The following is a 15,754-nucleotide window of genomic DNA, read 5'->3' as shown; positions in this document are numbered from 1 at the left end:
TCAGCAGGAAGCCTGCCTCTCCCTCTCCCTCTGCTACTCCCCCTGCTTGTGCACTCTCACTCTCTCTGACAAATAAATAAAATCATTAAAAAAAAAAAAAAGCTAGAATATTTATCACATAGATAAAGTGTTCACCTGAAGAACAATTAAGAAGAGCACAGTACAGCCCGGCAGACTTCCTGCTGCTGTTCATCCTCCTCGGGGCCCAAGGGGTCGCTTCCCTGGCTAACTAGAGGAGGCCCAGAAAGGAGAGAGGTTCTGCCATTGAGTTACCGCTTACACCGGCCCGTGCACACGTGTGCAGGTGCTCACACACACACACACACACACACACGCATACGTGCGCCCAGTCCACGCATAGCATCCTCTGTTTGGGACACAACTCAGCAGGGGAAGCGGAGCCCAGCATCCATCTGCCATCCCACTGGGTGAGCGGTCTATAGCTTATCAATGTAAGCAAAACAATTAACCACAAAGACTCATGAACAACAGTAACAGTGATGAATTACTGTTTCTTTGTCCAAAAGCAAGACAAAGTGGCAAGGTTACTCTGTCCAACCAGCAGAGGAGAAAAGGATAGTGCTTCCGACCAGAGCTCTGAGTCCCAAGGAAGAGGTGTGCCTTACATGACAGAGGCAAGGGTAAGTCAGTCAAGACCTTAAAACAAACCATGCGGTGGGGTGCCTGGGTGGCTCGGTCATTGGGTGTCTATCTTCGGCTCAGGTCATGGTCTCAGGGTCCTGGGATCGAGCCCCGCATTGGGCTCCTTGCTTGGCTGGACGCCTGCTTCTCCCTCTCCCACTCCCTGTTTGTGTTCTCTCTTTGGCAAATAAATGAATAAAATCTCTTAAAAAAAAAATGTGGAAATGGGGGACGATACCTGTGATCCTTTCTGGATGGAAAATACAAAAGAAGCACCTGTGTATGAGTGCAATTTCTTACAGATCTGTACGTACATACAGAGACGACTGGAAAATAAGCAAAGTCATAAACAGCTTTACTCAAGTACTGGGACCATAGATGCTTTCCTTTAGAAATAATTTTTTTTTAAGATTTTATGTATTTATTTGACAGACAAAAATCATAAGTAGGCAGAGAGGCAGGCAGAGAGAGAGGAAGCAGGCTCCCTGCTGAGCAGAGAGCCTGATGCGGGGCTCGATCCCAGGATCCTGGGATCATGACCCCAGCTGAAGGCAGAGGCTTTAACCCACTGAGCCACCCACGCGCCCCTCTTTAGAAATAATTTAATGGGGGATAGAGTGAGTATGTGTTCCCAGAAATAGGTTCCCATTTCTGTACCTATCTTCAACCCCCCATTTCACGTAACTTTTTAGTAGACTACATGCAGGCGCTATGGCCGGACTGGGAGGGGGCGCTCGCACACGGCAGCAGGTAAGCAAGCGAAGCCCTCACTCCGGTCTTCCAAGAGCCTCTTGACCCTGACACAAAAGGACACAGGGAAGAATCTCTTTCACGGAATTTCAAAACCAGCCTTGATTGCTATGGCTAACCTACAAAGAAGGAACCGGTGCAACAAACCATGTAGAAAAATAGGGAGAATTTTACCACTTTAAAGGGGCTTAGAATATTTCATCATTTTTTATATCTCCTTCTCCAAATTTTTATTTAAATTCAAGTGTATTAACACAGAGCATAATCCTGGTTTCAGAAGCAGAATTTAGCCATTCATCAGTATTTTATCACTTTAAGTAACTTTCCATTCTGTTTTTCGGGATGTTGAGGGGTTTGTTCCCTTTGCAGATAAAAAGAAAACAGAAACTTTATTCTTTTTGGAACTACAAAGAGGAAAAACTACTTCTAACTAGGAGGGTTTTAAAAGGCTACTTACTGACACATCACAATGAAGAGGAAAGAAATTAACATCCTGTATATGCCCACACATATGTGAGCACAGACATTTACATTTACAATCAGGGGGTGGGCTGAGAAACCTTTTGCTCCACATACACAGTAATCCATCCAAAGGGAGGGATCAAGCAGATCCTTGACAAAACTGCTTTTCAACTCAAAACTGTTCTAAACTAGGGGATCACTTGAAAACATGACCCCGCTTCAAGCCTAAGCAGAGAAGGAATTCTGTCCCACGATACCTCTGGTCACACCCCGGGCTGTGGCTCTCCAACTGGGAGCGTGACAGGAGAGTACCACCACCACCACGCATGCCCGCGTTGGGGACAAATTCAAGCAGCCCGTGTGAGGACAGTGAGGTCAGGAAACGCACCCAGTTTCACTTCACAGCAGCACCTCACCGTTTCTTGAAGGAGAAAACACGGAGGGAAGCCCTCTAAATGACACAAACTCTGTTTTTTAGAAAGACCCCAAAGTCGTCACTGACTAATGGAAGAAAGGAGCCAAAACCTCGAAACTGCCCTTCCTGACACAGTCCATCTCCTAAATCTGTTTAATACACCATTTACCCAATATTGGACAAAAAAACATATTAAAAAAAGCTCTATGGGGCGCCTGGGTGGCTCAGTGGGTTAAAGCCTCTGCCTTCCGCTCAGGTCATGATCCCAGAATCCTGGGATCAAGTCCCGCATTGGGCTCTCTGCTCGGCAGGGAGCCTGCTTCCTCCTCTCTCTCTCTGCCTGCCTCCCTGCCTACTTGTGATCTCTGTCAAATAAATAAATAAAATCTTAAAAAAAAAATAAAGATAAAAATAGAAAATAAAAAAGCTCTGAAAAATTACAACAGACTTTAAAAAAAAAAAATCAAGACTTCTTCCTTCCCCCCAAAACCACCCTCAAATAAGCAAGTCAGATAAGGCTGAAGTTTAGCTAATCACAGTAAACTCTAATAAAAGACTGCTAATATAGAAATACAGATTATTTTTCAAATTAAAATCAAATCAACTATTTATACATAAAAGCATAAAACCTCTGAGATCCCAAACATAACAAAGTCTACTGGCCTGGAGTATTTTTCCCAGTTCACACGTATATGTATATCTTCAGTGTCAAACAGAACAAGTGCAAGAAAAGAAAATCAATTTTGCCCAAAGAGAACCCATTCATTTCATAACTATCTCCCCTCCCCTGCAAGGGATATCCTGCCAGATGAGCAGGTTCCAGGAGGCAGGAGGAGCGGAGAGCTGACCAGCGAGAAGGACTGAAAAGCAGTACAAGCTATCTGGTCACAAGCAACCAAAGGCTCCCTAAGCCCGGAATGAGTTGGGACAGTTAAGTCATCCTTACAACCCTATGGAAAATGATCACGTTCAGGACTTCTGTTCTGATTTGGTGTTTCCCAAAAGAACCGTGGAATACTAATTCTAAGAGATGCAGTCCTTACAACCTAAGGTTCTGACGTCAAAAAGATACAGAACACACATCTTCCTTTATTTCCCAACAGATTTATGATACCTGCTAAAATAGTTAAGGCTCTAACAAGTCTCAAAGAAGCCCAGTCAATTCCCAAAGTTATACCCATGGTTCCAAAGTCAGTCTTCTGAAATGTAAGTCATAAGTCTCAAGAATTGATTATCTTTTTTTTCTTTAAGATTTTTTTTTTTAAGCCTCCTCTACACCCAATTTGGGGCTCGAACTCATGACCCCAAGGTCAAGAGTTGCAAGCTCTCACTAGCAACAACAGACAAATTATGGAAAGAGCCCACCCATACGTCCACCAACTGATGAAAGGATAAAGAAGATGTGGCGTGTAAACACAATGGAATATTACTCAGGGATCAAAAAGAATGAACACTTGCCATCTGCAACAACACAGAGGGAACTAGAGGGTATTATGTTAAGGGAAGTCAGAGAAAGACAAACACCGTACAATTTCACTCACATGTGGAATTTAAGAAACAAAACACACGGACATAGAGAAGGGAAGGAAAACTAAAATAAGATAAAAACAGAGGGAGGCAAACCATAAGAGACTCTTAAGTACAGGGAACAAGCTGAGGGTTGCTGGAGGGGAGCGGGGAGGGGAGACGAGCTAAATGGGCAGTAAGGAGGGCGCTTGATGTAACGAGCACTCGGTGTTACACATGCTGATGAATCACTAAATTCTACTCCTGAAAACAACGCCGCACTGAATGTTAACCAACTTGAATTTATGTTATAAATAAATAAATAAGAAAAAATGAAAATCCGAAGTGGTGAAACCCCAAAAAAGAGCTGAGCTGCATGCTCTACTGACGGAGCCGGCCAGGCACCCCAAGCATTGATTTTCAATTGAGCTTTCAAATGGGGCATCGCTAGAGTGTCCCACAGTGGCCAGCAACAGGGATTTAAGGATTTTTAATTCTCCAGTTTAATGGTTTTCAAATTGTGGTCCCTGAGGCAGACACACAGCTGGAGAACTTGTTAGTGTCCATCCCAGACCGACAGCCTAGCAGTCTACAGTTCATGAAGCCCTCCCGGTGATGAGGAGAAATGCTAAAACTTCGAAACCCACTGGTCTGACTATGGGTACCTTCTTCAGCTATTCTGGCAACAACGGAAAGGCAGTAAGAGGCCCCCGAAGGCCCCAGTCCCACTGGAGGGGAAGGCCAAGGGCTCAGTAGAGGGACTGGGGACCAGAAATGGGGAAAACATCTTAATGTCCAAGTCACCACCCCCCACAGCCACAATCACACATTTTGGGAAGCCACTTAAAAATAATACCAGAGCAGGAACAAAATATTTAAAAGTAAAAAAAAAAAAAAAAAAAAAAAAAAAAAGTGGGAATACAAGTGCCCAAAATACCATCTCCTACTGGGCTGGTTTCACAGAGGCTGGAAGCACACTGTGACCCTTAGGGACACAGGATCCCATGTGGCAGGGCAGGGCAAGGGCAGGACCTGAAAGGCTTGGTGGAGGCATTCTGATGTGAGGGAAAGCACTGCCAATGCTGGCACCCGATGTCAGAGCTCTCACCCCAACAGGGCTGTTTTCTAGCTGAGGGGCCTTGGTTAAACTTCCTAAGCCTCTGTTTTCCCACCTGTAAAATGGGTGTAAGAGCCCCTCCACCTAGGCAGAAGCCTCGAGGAAAGCCCAAGGGCAGAAGCAGCCCACCAGCACCCTCCCCTTGGGAAGAATGTAATAAAAGTTTGTCCTACTCGTTCAAGGCTTCCCTCCACTACAAGCAACAAATATTTATTTTCTCAACTCAGCAAAGCGAAAGCCACCTTTACTTCTCCCACTTACCTATTCTGGTAACGCAGAGGAGCAGAAAGAAAAAGAAAACCCGCCTACCACGAGGAACCGCTAAGGAAGTAACTCTTTGTACTTAACATAATTCTTCTCTTTTCAAGATACCTCTTGAGAAACATTGGGCACAATGAAAGTGCATCAAACACAAGGAAGCTCCCAGAATGTTCAAACAATGCCTTTCCTCAGCTGGCTCTCAGTTTACCCCAAGTTCAGGTAGCAATTTAGCAACTGTAACCACACTCCACGGAACTTCAAAGTTATCCTACGAAACAGTACCTAAAATAACTGTTAACCACAACCTTGTCCCCAAATTCAGGATGATCTTTCACTTTCACTCAATGATTTATTACTGCAAGTTTCTACTCCCCCCCCCAAAAAAAAGTACTTTGCTCTTAAGTAGGGTATCAGTTTAAGGTCCTATCCCACAAGAGCAACCTTACCTGCTTAGATACACACCTGAGCCGTGGGCTCATAAATGCTGAGGCTGCGCACAAGGCTGCGCACGGCATGGGACTTGCAGAGACCCCCACGCCACGGGCCTCCGTCCACAGCATGCAACCCCCTGACACACGGCCAACTGGCTCGGCCACGTGTCCGCCTGAACACCGAGGCGGGCTATCAGACAGCTGCTGTGCACCTGCGCCCGGGTCCTGCACTGACCACCACGGAGCCAGTGGCCAGGGCTGACACTGCTCCAGGCTCCCCACCTCCAGAAGCACACAGTCCATTCCAGGCCGGGGCTGAGCCCCCAAAACATACATCAACTGAAGAAGACGTTTCTCCAAAGAGATACTATGAGGCTTCAAGAAATGGTTCTGTGCCCACATGACCTTGAGACTAGCAAATGAGACACAGAATGGAGAAAAACAGGTTCTCAGCTCAAGTTACGAAAGTGGAGGTCACTGATAGAGATATGTAAAAAACAGGCATGGATTTATATGGTCGCTGACTAACAGAAAAGAGAAGGCACCATCTCCTGAAGGGAACGAGGGTCTGAGGAGCCCTTCACCGGGCTCGGGCTCGGGCACCTGGAGAAGACCTGACCTTGGAATTCAAAGTGTACTCATTCTATTCTGTACCAGCTGAAGGAGGGGCATCCAGTAACCTACTCTGGACAATCCTGAAATCCCAACAAACCAGAACAAAGGGAGTTCTCTAAGGTTAAACCTCTGCCCGCCAGGAGGGGAGAAAAGACCAAAAGCAATGAAATTCCAGGAGTGGGAAGAAACATGGGGGAGGGAGGGGGAGGACAGGCTAAACTGGAGATGGAGAGAGCTCGAGCCAAGCCCATTTGCAGCCTGAATCCGCAGAACTCAGGAACCGGCAGCATCTAAAATAAGGATGGAAAGTCAATTAACCAAGTGGTTAGACACCCCAGTGGCCTTCCCGCTCACAGCCTTCCCAATCAGGGCAACTACTGAAATCACAGTTCCTAGAAAGGAAGCCGAGGGCTCCTGGAGGGGGACAGAGGCGGGAGTTAAATAACGGGAGCGCAGCTCCACAAGACGGAGCACCCACACTCAGTCCTTCCCCTCCCTCCAGTGCTTGGTGCACATCCGGCTTCAGGTCGCAGATGGGAGGAGGGAGCAGCAGGGGGAGCACCAGCGTGGACAACAAGGGGTCCAGACCAGAGCAGGTCAGAAGCTTCTCCAGGAAGGGAAAATGTATAAAAGGCTGAAAGAAACCGACATCAGCCAGTCGTCACCTCTCCCATCTGGGAGAAGCACCCGGTATCACTGAGGTTCACAAAGCTCCAGTCAAGGGCTCAGATTTCCGCCCAGCATGGTTGTCCCCCACTCTTAAAGAGGAGCAGACATTCAAGGGTGGCCTCTAGCATTAGAAATAAAGACCATGACCAACAAGAGGGGACAAAGGGCCTTGGAGGAAGAGAATCTATTCTGGAGGAAGGAAACATAACTGCAATTAACATACCCAGGGGGATAAGAGCAAATATTTCAACTGAAATAATGAAAGAACATTCAGAGAACCAAAAAAGACCTCTTAGAATTTAAAAAAATTAGAGCAGAAACACTCATTAGAAGAGCTAGAAGAAAAAACTGAGACAGTCTTCCAGAAAGCCAAGTAAGCAAGACAAAGAGAAAGCAAACAGGTTTAAAAGGATAAAACTCTTTGAGGACCAGTCCTCAATGGAAGGTCCAACATCCAAATAATAATTTAAGAGAGGGAGACCACAGAGAAGACCTGAGCTGCCCGATTATAAGGGCTTACTGAGTACCTGTCACAAAAAAAAGACCCGCATCATGACAAGTTATTGTGAAAACCGAGCTCAGGAAGAAAAAATTCAGATCCTATTAGGTTCAGGAAGAACAAAACAACTCACACACGCAGAATCCTGTACTGGCGTGGCACTGCAGACTTGATCGGTGACAACGAAGGCTCAAACACAGAGAAATGCCTTCAAAATCCTGGAGGAAAATAGTTTCTGCCCTGTGACTATAGCCCATGCCAAAACAATCGAGAGGAAAAGAAATGTTCAGATATCTATGACCTCAAAGAACCTATCTCCCATGTACCTTAGTCACAGGAAGGCACTGCAAGATACACTTCGCCAACACAACGGTGTGAACCCAGACATACAATGACAGGAGACACAGAAAAAGAGGTGGTCCAGGGCAGCACGAGGAGTCCCACGTTTGAGCGCAAAAGGTGACAGAGGCCGTGAGCGGAGTGCTAAGGGCAGACGACCACCAGTCCACTCGGGAGCGGCTCAGAAGGCTCACAGGAAGAGGTCTCCAAAAAGGGGACACCTGTCTGCTCGACCTGAACTTCGGAAAACATTTCAATAACTTCTGCGAGCTTTGGCTGAGTAAGTTATAAATACTGCCACAGATTGAATGTCTTGTGTCCTCCCCAAATTCCCACCTTGAGACCCAGTCCCCTCTGGGATTGGTATTGGGAGATGGGGCCTGTGATTAGATCATGAAAGTGGAGCCCTTGGGATTTGGACAAGTGTCCTTGGAGAACGTAGAGGGCTCCCACACCCTTCTGCCATCGAACAGACCGTCCATGACCCAGGAAGAGCTACCCTCAGCAGAGAGAGAATCTTCCAGAGCCTCCATCTCACCATGCTCCAGAACTGTGAGGAATCAATGTTTGGTGTTTAAGCTACCCATTCTCTGTACGGGACGTTGTAACAGCAGCCCAAACTAAGGCAATTACATTATTTAAAAAAAACTTTGAGAAGATTTGAAAAGTTAACCCGGTTTGGTAAAGGGCTGGGCTAGCATGTCACCAAAGTCACAAGGAGACTATGCCCAGGAGAGGGAAGAGAGGGACCTCTGCCTGAGGCAGCCAAGAACTAAAGCCTCTTCTTCAGAGTCCAAAGTCCACACACAGATCCTGCCCTAAACTAGGAAAAAAGCAGCAGCAATTTTTAAAATGTAACAACAATTAGCTAACAGAGATCAAAGGGGGCTGCCTTTGGGGAGGAGGACATGGGAGGCAAGGGGCAAGTCACGGCTATCCTTCCAAACAAACCTTATAAGGCCATATGACTCTTTATGCTCAACCTTTTAAATAAAAACTAAGCAAAAATCCTAAATAATTAAAACAAAGAATCTGGACCTATATGGTCGTTTCAAGTCTCAGGGCCTTTTAAAAAATCTTTTTAAAAATAGGAAGAGGCTTAAAATAATAGGAAGATAAACACCCACTACATATTTCGTAAGCATTAATATAAAACTCAGAATGTTCCCACGATTTATTCAGATACCAGCGGGCGCTGCTCAGATAAGGTTCCCTGTACTGACCGTGACCCTCAAGAAAACCTAACAACCCTCAAGAAAACATAATGGAAGGTCTCTAAAGTCAAACAATGCTGTCCCCAGGGGTATGCACATACAGTGCCTTTGTAATCCACAATCTGGGGTGTTTGTATACCTTGTAGCAAGCAAAGGTACATTTCTTTTTTTTTTAATCTGAATCTTGGAAATCAGGGAGCCATTTGGGTTTCGGAAACTCCATACTCTAACCACTGAACGACCCAGGCGCCGTCGTTAAGCATCTGCCTTCGGGTCAGGTCATGATCCCAGGGTCCTGGGATCGAGTCCCACATGGGGCTTCCTGCTTGGCGGGAAGCCTGCTTTTCCCTCTCCCACTTCCCCTGCTTGTGTTCCCTCTCTTGCTGCATCTCTGTCAAATAAATAAAATTTTTAAAAAAAAAAGGAAAACTCCATACGCACTCCACAGCCAGGTGTTATGTTAGCCATGTTTTTTTTTTCTTTTCCCCAAAGCACTGGGCCCTAGGAGTTTTTTTTTTTTTTTAAACATACTGTACTGCAAAAATGTGAATTATGGGAAATGACTGGTCCAAGGACACCAGATGACCCTAAACAGACACACAGGGATTACGGTGCAACCTCTATTTCCTGCACTCCCTCCGGCTATAAGGTTCCAAGGTTCCCTGAACGATAACAATGCTGAGCTGAAGCATAAAAAAAAGCCACAGAAGGGCTGGCTCGGTGTGTGTGGCCCGTTTCCTGCAGGTACAGAATTCCCAAGCAGGCAACTCTGAATCACTGGGAGATGGCTCCCAACGCAGTGCCAAGTGGCATGTTTCTCTAGAGATCCTCTGACTCCTTGACCCTGGTCTCAGCGCGCCTTAAAAAAGACTCCAGGAAGAAGCAGCAGCTGCCAATAGGCTCATTTCTGCAGTGACTCCTCACACTGCGTCTCGTACCAAGGTCCTAGAAATACCCTTCCACGGGCACGAAGTGGGCGAGCTCTGCTCTACACATGAGAACAGCAGGAAGAGGACCGTGAAGTTACATCACACGCAGGAACAAGAAAGCAAGGATGGCTGCCACCTGCGCGTAACTACCCTGAAGGGACACCTTGCTATGTCGGCAGCCTAGAAAAATCTAACCTGACCAATTTCGACTTGAAGGTCATTTGGTTCTATGTGAAATCCTACCAGGACCGTTCCCATAGCTGGGATTACAACCAAAATGTCCTACACTCCTTCAAGTTATATTTAAATGGGTATTTAAGAAAACATACTTAGCCTGTCAAATAAAAAAAAACAGACTTAGGCAACTAACAGTAACAGAAAACTGTGCCTTTACTTTCCTTATTACTCTTAGCATAGAACAGCAAAAAAGCATCAAAAGCCAGGGAGATGGGAGATCGTACAAAAAAAAAAAAAGAAGAAGAAGAAGAAGAGTGTTCAATGTTCACTGAGAGTTCAAAATTACCAAGGTTTGAAGTCAATCTGCTAAAAACTCCACCCCTGAGGGGCAGGCCCCTGGCTTGGCTCAGTCGGTGGAGCATGAACTCTTGATCTCAGGGCTGTTAGTGGATCTCGGAGCTCAACGTTGGGTGGAGATCACTTGAAAATCAAAAATCTTGAAAAAGAAAAAAGTCCACCGTGGCTATCCTGCTGGCACTTGAACCTCCAAACACTCGGTTTTGTCCGTCCCGACTCTCACCAGCCTGGGGTTCCTCTCACTGCCTTCCAAGTGGCAGTCAGCCAGCCCCAGGATCCTGCTCCTTCCACCTACAGCAGCCAAGCAGGACTCCTAAAGTTCCTGACACTCAGTGCTTCCCTACCCCAGCCGGAGCGCAGGCCCCCTTCCCCAGCCCCAGCTGCCCCTCCAGCTCTAGGGTCCAGGCTAGTCCCCGTGAACCTGCTTTCCAACCCCTGTGTCGGGTGACCGACCAGATCACAGCCCTCGCTAGGCTGCTGACTTCCTGGGCATGTGGCCCTCCGAGGTCCCCACCCACCCCTCACAGGTCCTGGCACCACACTCCGCAGAGGCTCCCCATCTCATCCAACATCCTCAGACCCCAGACACCAATCCACACTAAAGCATTTCACTCAAGGTGTCTTCAGAACCTCGATCTCCCAAATCCCGGGCAAGTCCACGCCCCGCAACATGCCAACCTTTCCCCAGGGCGCAGATGGCAACAGGCTGAACATGGAGAGGCCTCTTCCATGGAAACAGGGAAAAAAAAACGATGGCAATGCGACACAAACAAGAAAAAAAAAATCCAAGAGCACTGAAGCCACAATTAAATGCAGCTGTCCTTCTGTTTTCCTTCATTTCCCATATTTTTAAGGGTACACAGGTTTCCCCAGGGCAAGCAAGAGCACTTGAGGAAAGCTCCCAACATGTCCAAACCAGGCTGTTCAACGCTCCTCTCGTAATCCCCACTTAAAGGGACATTCTCAGCAAAGGTGAGTCTCTCCAATCAAGGATAATAGAGAGGGAGAGAGGGGGACAGGATGGCTTACCAAGTAGAAACTACGTTTCCCAGCTATTCCTCTAAACCCTCTTGTACTTTCAAATAGGGAAATATACTAAATTAACAACATCCTCAAAACATGCTAAGTAACTCAGCTGTCCCACACATGGGACATACCAAATTCAGTATTTTTCAGACTTGGATCAAACCAGTCAGCTGTGAAATCAATTTAATGCTGCAACCAGCTTTTCTTTCTTTCTTTCTTTCTTTCTTTCTTTCTTTCTTTCTTTCTTTCTTTCTTTTTCTTTTTTAAATAAAAGACATCACACAAAAGCAGGACATCACAAGTAGTGAGGATCAGGGCTGTCTCTTAAAACTTCTGTTTCAGATCTTGATATAAAATGTACTTCTTACGCGGGTCACAAACCAAAAAAGCCTGGAAGCTGAGACGTGACCAATAAAAATCTGCAAGAGAAACTTATAAACCAAAACCTAATTCTTAAATTACAACTTAAGCAAACTAAAATCTGGCCAGTGTTCCCACCGCCAACTGAAGCTTTTCTTCAAATCTGAATTAAACTAATTGAAACAACAAATGTTCAAGGACACGGAGTACATACATCCCCAAATCAACCTAATTTCTGTAAGTCTATTTGTAGTTACTACATTCAGTTCATGACTTTTTATTTTCTCCCCTATGTTAATAGGAAACTGGGATGTGGGAGGTAAAAAAGGAAAGGCCCCTGGCACCCTTCATTACACATTTATTACAAATATTAACTCATTCGGATATACAGTCCTCTACCCCTTACCTAGGACCTGGCATATAAATGTTCAATAATAGTTCCTGGTCAAATAAAGTATCAATCTTGTATTCCTCATTTAGCATAGTTCTTCGGCAAACCCAAAGTGGAATTTAAAAAACCTTTAATGTTTGCAAAAGTTATATTAAAGCAACAGTACACCATGATGAGCAGAAGCACAGTCTGGGAGACAGGAAAAGTTCTGGTTTCAAATCACACACTTCCCAGCTCACATACTCCCTCTCTCCTTGGTCAGTTCAATTAGTCTCTGTTGGCTTTCACATCCGGAAGACAGCATAAATAACACCCATACCTCCAGAGGCACCAATAAAAATCTAGAGGCATAAAAATGATTTGCAAGACAACGAAAAGATGGTGTTTATATGAAAATGTCCTTTCAGGCTTACTTAAGTATCGCTGATACTTAAATTCAGACCACCTGAATCCACTCTGCTGTCTTTCTGAAATTTTTACCCCAACTCTTTATAAGCCCTGTTCAGAAGACCAGAGGGGAACAAAAAAAAGGGGGGGGAGTGATTGGAAGCATCAGGACAGGACACAGAAGGGTTAGCAGCGTCTCTTGCTTTATCCTAGAGAACAGTCAAAAGCAGGTGTGACTTTCATTTAATTTAACCCATAACTTTGAGGAAAGGCTACCGGGCTGGTAATAACTGCTAATTCAAAGGAGAAAAATAAATGTGCCTGTTGTTTTTCTTCTTGGGAGAAGGGAGAGGAAAGGAATGTTCTTCCCCAAATGGCACACTAAACACAATTACAGTTTGTAGATGGACTTAAAGACAGGAGTGCTGAAAGCCACCTTTTACAGCTCCCTGCCCCCAACCTATGACAGCTGAAAATCTGGAGGTCTCAACCAAACAAAAACAGTTCCCTTGAAATGGAAATTTACATCCTCTTTCCAAGATTTCCGCCCATCCACTTGAGGGGGGGGGGGGAAGTGAGGACAGAAAAGTTGAGAACAGACACCACCACCTGGAGACCACCTGATACCGTCTTCAGGGCACCAGCCAACGGGGCTCTAAGTACCGCCTCAAACTGATTCACTTTCCACGAAGGCCTTACACTCCACCGTAAACTTTAAGTGAGGCATCCGTACTAGATTACAACCTGATTAACACGGTAGATGTCAGTCTAAAGGAAATAACTGATAAAAAAAAAAAAAAAGAAAAAAAAAATTTTTGTTCAACTCAAGAGCTTCTTCTTGCTCTAGGGCTCAGGAATCATTTTCACCCAGTTCACCAAAGTGCCTTTCTGCCTCTCCATTCAAACCAAAGCGAAGCAGGAACTTTAATACCAAGAAACCACATCTGATTTTTACCTAACAGTCTACAGAAGCTTAGGTTTTAAATGAGTGTTGAGTTTAAAAGCTCTTTAAATGAGATTCAAGGGCAGTTTTCTTCAAGTACACTCAAGATACTAACTTTGACTGTTATTCCTTTATTTAAAAAAAAAAAACCCTCAGGATAAAAATCTGGTAGCTTTTGTGTTCCTATTTTTATAGATTTCAAACCTGAACAATGAAATCCAGCTTTCTTTTTAAGGTTAAAAAAAAAGGGTGGGGTGGACGGTATGACCTGCCACGGGAAGACCGGTCAGATTCAAGCCTCAGCCCTTAAGACGCCAGGCCCAAACACTGCACTTCTCAGCCCTAAAGAGCAAGGGAAGACGAAAAAAATGGGCCGGCGGATGTATGTAAAATAACAAATAAATCCACTTGGATACCGTGGCTGTTTTTTTAAAGCTCTTTATGTTCACTAGCTCAACTAAACCGGGAGAACAAAACTTTAAAGACATACTCCCACTGTATCATGAGATTTCAATCCCATTTCCTATTTTGCCACCATTTGTGCGCTTACAAATACGACAAATTAACCAGGGCCAAGTAGTTTTGTTTTCCAAAGGGCTAAAAACAGTCCCCAAAGACGAAAAAACTCTAATGCTAGCAGGCACATTTGAAATTCAACCCCAACACACCCCCCGCCCTCCGCCAAATCACTGGTTAAGCCAAGATGCCACAAAGTATCAACCGAGAGGTTTACGGGGAAGGAACTCGTCTGGATCCAATCAAGCGTCCAACTGAAAACCCAGTGTCCCGAGATCGGGCGGGTCAGCTTCGGCTCGGGACACTGGAGTACATGCTGTCCGCCTGATTCCTCCTTCCAGAAGGTTTACACGCTCGCACTTTCCCCTCAGTTGGCACCAGAAGGAGCAAATGCGCTGGGAGTGGGGGCTGGCGGTTACACCTTCCCTCACCCCGCCCTGCCTCCTCCGCCCGGCCGGGCCCAGGACGAGTCCGGGCGCGCCCGGGGCTCCCCTCCGGCCTCTCAACTTTATCTCCTGCTCGCGGGGAACAGGGCCTCCGCCGCCCCTAGCCTGCACGCAGGGCCCAGAGACCCGGTCGGGGCCTCCAAGGGCATTTCCCCCCATCACTTCTCCCGGGGACCCGGCGGGCGCCGGGCCTGCAGCTCGGAAGGCGTCGTGCGGAGAGGGCGGCGGGGAGGGCGAGGCGGCCCGCTCCCCCACATCCCTGCCAGACCCCCGCGGCCCCCGGCCCGCGAGGGCGCCTCCAGGCCGCGGCCCCCCACATCCCTGCGCCCACCCCCAACCCCGGTCCCCGAGCCCCGGGCCGCGGCGCGGGGCAGGGGCGCCCTGGGGGCTGGAGCGCCGCGCTGGAGGCCGGCGCGACCCCGGAAGGGGCAGCGGGTGGGGGGGGCCGTGTTTACACCGCCAAGTTCCCCGCTTCCGCCCCGGGCCGCGCATCCCCTCCCTCCGCTCGCGGCCCGGCTCCTGCTTACCTGCATGCCTGGCAGGCCCGACTGCACCGGGGAGTGAGCCATGGCGGCCAGGACGGCCACTTCCTGGGACGGGACGGCCGGGCCGCGGCGATCCGCGCGGGCGACGAGGCCCGCGGGCCGCGCGCAGCCCCGGGGCGGCGGGGGCGGCCGGCCAAGCCCGAGTCCGGCTTCGGCGGGGGCCGGCCGGAGTCTGAGGCCACCCCAGCCCCGGCGGGTCCCGGGCGGGGCGGCGGGCTCAGCTGCGGGCGGCGGGCCGCGTCTCCATGCACCGCGCCGGGGAGGGGCTGCGAGAGGGGCGCGGGGACTCGCCGCGAGCTGCCGCCGCCGCCGCCGCCGCCGCTTCTGCTGGGCTGGAGCCGGGCGGCCTGGGCCCGCGCGCGCTGGCCGCCAGGAGCGGGAGTGGGCGCGCACAGCCCTCCGAGCCCGCGAGCGCCGAGCCCAGCGCGCCCCGCCCCGGCCCGGCCCCCGCGCCCGCCCCCGCGGCCCGGCCGGGGACCCCGCCCCGCGCTTCCGGGAGGGGGAGGAGGCTCGCGGCCGCCCGGCGCCCTAGGCCGCAGCCGCCTGCGCCGCCGTCTGCCGGGCGGGCGGGGGTCCTGGCGGGGGTCCGAGCGCCTCCCGCGGGCCGCCTCCCGCTGCCAGCCGGCCGAGCGGAGCCGGGAGGCGGCCGGCGTACGAGTGCGGGGAGGGGGCCTTAGCCCCCGCGCCGGGCGAGGGGAGGAGGGGACTGAGTCGGACCTGGGGTTGGCAGCGTGCCCAACCCCCCCTTAGTCTCGCC

The 15,754-nt window shown here is 48.6% G+C and overlaps 1 protein-coding gene across 1 annotated transcript in view; it reads right to left on the bottom strand.

Moving 5' to 3' along the window:
- STK24 (serine/threonine kinase 24) overlaps positions 1 to 15,504 on the bottom strand; it is a 114,697-nt gene extending 99,193 nt beyond the window's left edge. The window contains exon 1 of the mRNA XM_032864121.1: positions 14,980 to 15,504. Within this exon, the coding sequence (XP_032720012.1) occupies positions 14,980 to 15,021 (42 nt within the window). The 5' untranslated portion in view covers positions 15,022 to 15,504. The remainder of the gene's footprint in view (positions 1 to 14,979) is intronic.
- Between the last annotated feature and the right edge of the window lie 250 nt (positions 15,505 to 15,754).

The sequence above is a fragment of the Lontra canadensis genome, unplaced genomic scaffold, assembly GCF_010015895.1.
Source record: "Lontra canadensis isolate GAN:19392208 unplaced genomic scaffold, GSC_riverotter_1.0 scaffold26, whole genome shotgun sequence".
NCBI lineage: Eukaryota > Metazoa > Chordata > Mammalia > Carnivora > Mustelidae > Lontra > Lontra canadensis.
Note: the sequence above shows the minus strand (reverse complement) of the source record. Positions and strands in the feature narration are given on the sequence as shown.